The 7,355-nt window shown below is 46.7% G+C and overlaps 1 protein-coding gene across 1 annotated transcript; it reads left to right on the top strand.

Annotated features, from left to right (window-relative positions):
- The first annotated feature begins 3,265 nt into the window (after nucleotides 1-3,265).
- LOC125947149 (acetylgalactosaminyl-O-glycosyl-glycoprotein beta-1,3-N-acetylglucosaminyltransferase-like) lies at nucleotides 3,266-4,510 on the top strand. The gene has a single exon (XM_049671524.1). It carries the CDS (start codon nucleotides 3,266-3,268, stop codon nucleotides 4,508-4,510), a length of 1,245 nt encoding a protein of 414 aa, XP_049527481.1.
- Nucleotides 4,511-7,355: the final 2,845 nt, after the last annotated feature.

Here is a 7,355-nt window from a genome sequence, read left to right as displayed (position 1 = left end):
ATTGTACTGGAGGTTCGTAATTCCTGGTGCGTTACCGCAAGAACGCTGATATGACACAAATGATCTTGGCATCGCATGTGAACAGACTACAACGATGAGGCAGAATTACTGAATGAGTTTTACTTTGCGTTGATATGGCTATAAGCTCAAACGCAATGTCAAGTATGGCCAGAGTGGCAAAAATGACAAGTGCGCATGCTTGTCTCATTTTGGTCTGGACTGTGGAATGATTGAGCTCGAGGTAAAGAGTGGAGGAGTTCGATAACGGCTTCATGATCGGCCGGGACGCACAAAGTGCTATAAAAAACCGATGGATTTGCCGGTGAAATGTTCATCTACAGAGCTCTAGATCAGATGTCGCCTGACTAACTACCATTGTCTGACTCTTGGTTAACTATACATGAATCTGAAGGGAGAGGGGATGCCTACTGAATAACCTGCATGGGCAATGTGGTAACTATTGATGAAGCAGCGAAAGAAAACCGGAAGAACAATCAAGTTTAGAACCATGTAGACATTGCGTGTGACAAACTCATAACGCAATATGAAGGCATGCCAAAATAGGCGCTAAAGAGTCCTAAACGTAAAATTTTAATTTAGGGGGAAAGTGTATGCTATATTAAATTATATCGACGCCACTAGATTTCCCAGTGAACAATATTTAAAGCGGGGAACGAATCTCCTCTGAAAACCTGTGGGAAGGGCCTTAAGTATGATACCTAAATATTTATTATTCTAGCTAAGCTTTTGAAGTTCCGCAAGCAGCATTTTTGTTTTTTACAGGGTTCCTACGCGAATACACGGAATTTCGAACACAGATGCAAGAGATCTTGCTGTCTGATACGTATTGGACTCAGTTTACTATTCGAAATTGTATTATTTTTAATTATCTTCTCATATAACGAAAAAATAACACTTACTGGAGTTTGGAGGGATAGAGATTGAAGCGAGCGAACACAGATATGACTGATGCTACTACAGAAGTTGTTGTGGCACATTTTCACCCAATGCCTGAGCGAACGCACAAGGCAGACCACTACTCTCAATAATTACCAGTCGTTTAAGTATAGCGATTTGTTCTCACAAAGAATTTAATTGTTGCCTTAATTGAGGCTAAACAATTTATTACTTAACCAGCACCATCATACTAGAAGAGAAACTTGGGCGAGTTGGTGACAATTCACGTTCTGGAAACTAACATCGCTAAACGGACGAGGACTTCGAACGAGTTGGTGATAATACTTGCGTCGTGTACTCGGTGTCGCATTAAAACAGTGTAAGGCGCGGTAGGATCAACTTCTCTCTTTCAGCGATCACAACGCTCTACGCGTGTACCTGGTGACTGAGTCTCGGTACCAAAAGGAGGGATGATTTAGATGCAAATCGTTCAGAATGTGCCGGTGAGAGAGCGATTGAGACCGACACGCTGTGCGCCGAAGCACAGCGTCAGCTGGACAATGCAGTATACAGGGCAGTTCGCCAGAGTGTGAGTTGCGTGGCTCAAAGAAAGACTGCTTCATTGTTCCAGAGTCGGTTAAGCTATCCGCCAGTCGATGCTGTCAAGAGGAGGATGATTTAGGTACAAATCACTCAGACTTTGCGGGTAAGGGAGCTATCAAGATCGATTAGGTGAGCGCCAGTGAGCGCCTGGAAGGGGTGCTGGAGAAAGAAGCGTCGTAAAGAGCGGGATATGGCGAATGGTGTGGCGCAGCCGAAGAAGGCGAAAGTCACGAGAAAGCATGGTCCAAAGAAAGAAAAGGCGCGGTCCTCGTTAGCAATGTTATGAAATCAAGCGCGTCGGAGTCACCGCACAAAGAGAAACAAAGACGCATGTTCTGCGCGAAGGAAGTCAAAAGGCATAGGGTGAGTGTGTTCCCTGTCGTTCCGCTGTTATGCTTTTTTTTTGTAGGAACGACACACCAGGGCTAGACGTCGAACTCGATTGCTTTCCGAACCCTATCTGACCCACGTGTCGTGCTTGTGCACACCCCACGAACCGCGCATTTTCATTCTCTTCTTCCTCTTATGCTTGCTAATTCTGCAAGCCTCATTAACCTTTCGAAAGGGCGCACTACAAGAGATTTAGCGTTCACCTTGAATGCCCGGTAATGTCTCCCTCAAGAATGCGAAGTATCGATTACCCTACTACGGTGTTGAATAGCGCAATTAAACCTTTAGATGAGTAGGTCTGGGTTCACACCATCCAACCTTGTTATTGTTCTCTAGTGAAATGGCGCAACCCAATGTGGGGGGATCGGCCATGAATCGGGTGGTGAAAAAGCTGTTACCATTTACAGTGCCTACTGATGCAGATATGAATGATGAAATATCTAAGTATTACAGAGAAAATTTTGCGAGCATAATAAATATTTACCTTTGTACGTCATGCAGGGATGCAGAATCACTGGAACATTTCCTTCTCTTGTGCCGAAGATATAATCCCGAAAAAAGCATACTTATATAGAGCAACCATTACGGTCGATTGGTGTGCCTCTCTCAGTACTTCTTATTTTACATTCTGGCGCGAGCTCGGGGTACCGTTAGTCGTACCCGAAAGGAAGCATGACAGATTCTGCATGAGTACAGGATTGATCCATGGAAGCGTGAAACATGTGAAACACTTTTTCCTGGCGGTTAACGTATGATTTGATTTTTTATACTCTAGCGCGGCTTTATCAAAAGTTGACATGATCAATTTCAAGTTATTTTTAGTATTTAAAATTAATATTGTTAAATCTAGGCAACACATATCTTTAGGCTAGCGGGAAAGAAGAAATTCTAGTATGTTTCCCCGCCGAGCCTCGGCCAATTCCCACAAGTGCCATATGTTAGAGACGACGACGACGACGGCAACAACAACCACCACCACCACCACCACCACCACCACCAACAACAACAACAACTATAAAAGCCGAGCATAAGACGGGCCTCTCAGTTCTTTTCTACTTTTCACATTATAAATTAAAATATTGGTATACTTGTTCTTTATCTAAATCTCAACTAAGAACATCTTCCTTGCCCAATCCACAAATGTGGGAATGTGGCAGAAGCTACGATGAAGAAGAGGAAGTAGAGCACCTGGCTTATCAAGCGTCAACGAGGCACTCCTATACTACCTACTGCCGCCCGATTCTTGGCCTATCCTCCTCAGTGGGTGCGAGCCATGATAAAGTATCATCATCATCATCATCATCATCATCATCGTCGTCGTCGTCACCATCATCACTTCATCCAAGGATCTACATGTACGTCAAAGAGACTCATCATGAAGGTGTTCCCTAAGAGGGGCAATGATAGGAACTACCTCATCATCGCAGTGACGATCCTGCTGAGCCTCGTATCCGTAATACAGATAAAGGCTCCCTCGGTCCATCGAACAGTCAAGCAACAGGAACGTAACACAACGCTGCCTACCTCCAAGAGTCTAGTAGACGTGCGACCGGAGCGCTGCGACAACCAGACCTACTCGTTGCACGGGCCGGGACCGGTAAAGGAAATGTACAGTGGCGGCTGGGCGGTCCGCCACCTCTGTAGCCAACCTCTCGACACTCTGTTCTTCGTGTACACGGCGCGGAAGAATTGGAAGCTCCGTGTCCACTTGCGCGCCACTCTGTTCGAAGAGGCTGCACGCACCGCTTTCAACTGGACGGGCGTGTTCTTCGTTGAAGAACACGATGACCCCATGGTGAACCTCTGGACGAAACTCGAAGTCGAGGCCGTCGGGGACGTCGTGATGCTGCCCTACAGCGACACCTACGTTTCCATTACCCACAAGTACGTAGGCGGCATGCGATGGGTGACAGAGAACTGTCCCAACGTGCGCACCATCATTAAGATCGACGACGACATCGGTGTACAGCCGTTCGAGCTTCGGCGATACCTGGACGAGAAGCTGCCACCGAAGAACAACTCGATACACTGCGCCGTGTGGGTGAACACGGACGTAAACCGTAACCTTTCGAGCACGTACCACATCTCGGAAGACGACCTCGCCAAAGACAGGTATCCTCTTTACTGTTCTGGTCATTACATGATCATGACGATGGACATAATGCGGAAACTGTACAGGGTCTCCAAGTTTACCAAAGGTCACACCATCGACGACGCCTACGTCAGCGGATATCTCGCCATGTTCGCCAGCATTGGACACGAGAATTTTAGCTCAAGTGTCACCTTGGATTCCGGGGACAAGACTTTACGCTTGCTCAAGGGAGAATTGATCTTCACACACGAGTATTTTGTCTACGAAAACTCGGTTGGCCGCAGAGTGCAGTGGGGACTGATGCTCTGGTGGCATTTAATGGATGCTCCTGGCACATTCAGCTTCTCCGACCGACTTGCGGACAAGCTGTACCGACTCGATTTTATTGAGACACGGCGCGCCCTAGAGGAGGGATGGTACCTGCCACACCCCGACTATTCTTTTTCTAGGCGTCCACGCCGCTTGGCACGAGTAAGTGCCGAGAAGAATAGAATCATAAACCGGAGCCGCATAGCTGCGCCACTATAGAATATAGCCGTTTTGTGGAAATAAAATGTGACATGTCAGCCAGCCTGAATCATATGGTATAGCGCTAATGTGTTATTATTTTAAGATTTTCACCTTAGCCTTTATAACCTTTATAGACCTAGTTTTACAAAAATGGGTACAAATTCGCCTCCTTCAAACAAACATGTATCCTACCCGGTGGCATGCAGCAGGTTCTATCCAGTGAAATACAATTATGTGAGGGTAGGTCGGATCTGAGGCGTATTCTATGGACATGCTCGAAGGTAGCTCCTTTTCAGGGCCGCAAAATTCAAATCTGGAAGCAGTGGGAGACCCTGCTTGCTCAGCTCAGACCGGCAAGATTAGGTCTGGGCCGTCCAGCTATCCGAGGCAGCCACTGAGACCCAGGGGATCTCGACCGTCTGCTAGGCAGAGGGAGGCTGCGTCCGCGCCCGTGATTGCTGGCATCAATAAAAGTTGATTCTCTCTAACAAGCGAAAAAGCAATGTTGTCAGCATAAACGCATAAATGAATTCTCTTGAAGAGAACAACGAAAGTTTAAAAAATTCAGAGCCCTTCCACCCTGTGAAGAGGGAAGTCCAGAGAAGCTGCCGCTCGGGGGGGATTTGCTATGTTGGGATTCAGCTATATTGGTGATTTGCTATGTTGAATTTGGCTACAAAATGGTAAACCAAGCCCTTCGCTACGTACTCGGGAAAGAGGCTTCGGTGCCGGATCCGAGTAGCACAGTGGGGTATTTTTTAACGCTTAGCAATGGCTATACAATGCCCGGCTCTGAAAGAACCGGCTCGGCGTCCACGGGCGACGGCGTTCCTAGCGTGTTCCTCACGCTTTCTACGACGTTCCCAGACAAGAGTCTTTGAACAAAGCTCCGTATATACAACCAACGCTAACGCAAACTCCTCTCACACCCCACTCCTCCATTGACCGACTTTTTTCGTTCACCGCCATTGGTGGGCGTGCCTCACGCTCACCCTCCAACGCGAGTATTGGACGGCGCGACTTACATCCACCCCCCTCCCCGTTCTCCTTTTCAACTGCACCCTTTCACAGCATTCTCACAGGGTTGAGCTCTTCCTTTTCTCGCCTCTCCCGCTAGGTCACGTGACTTTTCTACACGCGGACACGATCTCCTGGAACCTAGCCCTTAACAGCTTGGATGTAAAAATAGCAGATCCCTCGCTCTGTGGGAATCAGTTCAAGCGAAGCTATTGGTGTCAGCGAAGAACACTGTTCTTGTTGAACGGCCATTTGCTAGTATAAAGCACACGACCTAGTTGGACACATTATCATCGAAAAATGTATAGCTACTATAGGATGCCGACAGAGTTACGACGAAGGCGCGAAGACGGTGGTATGATGACAACGGAATGACTACGACTGTATGACGACAGTGGTAGACCGACGACTGCAGAGCAGAGAACAATGAGAATAATACCGCTGCCACACGTGCACTTCTGATCGAGATGGGGGTTGATCCGGATCCGATTTCTTGATCGCGATCAACAGTGGTCGCTGCTACATGGTCCAACGGTCCGTATCGAGCAACTATCGTCTGCCGATCGCCGGCAACTCTCAGAACTGCATAACGCCCTAGCTACAAAGTGAGATTTGCAAAGTATGGTCATATTTTGACAATACTACAAATTTACAGCTTACTACACTGCTGATAAAATGATTTTGAAACGTTTTTATTGAGCTGCCTTCTGAGCGTTTTCAGAATCCTGCGCTAGAGGGCGCAGACGTCAGCCCAACTCAGACACGAGGAAGCAAAGGCCCCGTCATAGGCAAGATCTTTCTGTTTAACGTCTTCCTGTACTCGTTCACCTGCGACTTGTAATTAAATAGAGCTGACTATTGATTGGTGCAAAAACCTCCCAAAAGTAGTTTATTGCGCGAATGCTTTCATATTATCCACTCGGTTCTTGGCCACTACCTTACAGCACCTATCGGCCATAGGTTTCAAGCTTTAAAGCAAAACGTAAAATATGACTAGTGAAATACATTTTGTTTTCACTAGGACCTGCAAATAAAGTACACAGTCATTTTTCCTTTCTAGAGGAGAAAGTGCTCCTTTCCTTATTGCCTAATCAATGTGTATACGTGGTGGTTATATGAGAAAGTTCAGAGGCTGAGGTTTTTTTGGGGTCACGAGGGATGTTCAGCAAACCTGTTTGAAAACTTGACCGCATGTAACGTTTCAGAGCACTTGTAAAGGAATGTTTTAGAAAGGTAGTCATTAATACTCGCAGATTTTTCCACCCTGCTTCTATCCCATTACCCGCCCATTTTTCGCTAAGTTTGATCACGGTTGCGTTCATAGTCCCATACAGGGCCAGGGGATAAATTCTGCGTTTGCAAAACACACTTATAATGCTACAGATCACTTCAGTGTGGAACTTACTGCTAATGGCCTGATTATTCCACACACTTCGAACTTCGCCTGCAACTTACCCATAACCTGGGCCTAATTAACAATATATAAACATTATGTCATATTTACTTCACTGAGGACATCGCTTAAATTTACGAACCCCGTATAACGCATAAAAAGTGCGAAAATGATAGTTCAATAATAACTTGCAAAGCTTCTCATTAGGTGACACACGCTGATTTGTCACGGCATATTGCACCCCCCCCCCCCCCCCCCCACCTCACCCCAAACTGAAACGTCGCCAGGCAGTCGTCTGGCGACAACTGCAGACACACACCTTCCCCAGTCCGGTGCGATTGCGACACATTTTCACGCAATACCCGAGTGCTCTTTGCAAGTTATGTCAGGCAACTAGAGCGACACTATCATACATGTTGTGGGAGTGTCCTGTTATAGCAGTGAAAATGGCAG

Source organism: Dermacentor silvarum, chromosome 7 (assembly GCF_013339745.2).
Source record: "Dermacentor silvarum isolate Dsil-2018 chromosome 7, BIME_Dsil_1.4, whole genome shotgun sequence".
NCBI classification, from domain to species: Eukaryota; Metazoa; Arthropoda; class Arachnida; order Ixodida; family Ixodidae; genus Dermacentor; species Dermacentor silvarum.
Note: the sequence above shows the minus strand (reverse complement) of the source record. Positions and strands in the feature narration are given on the sequence as shown.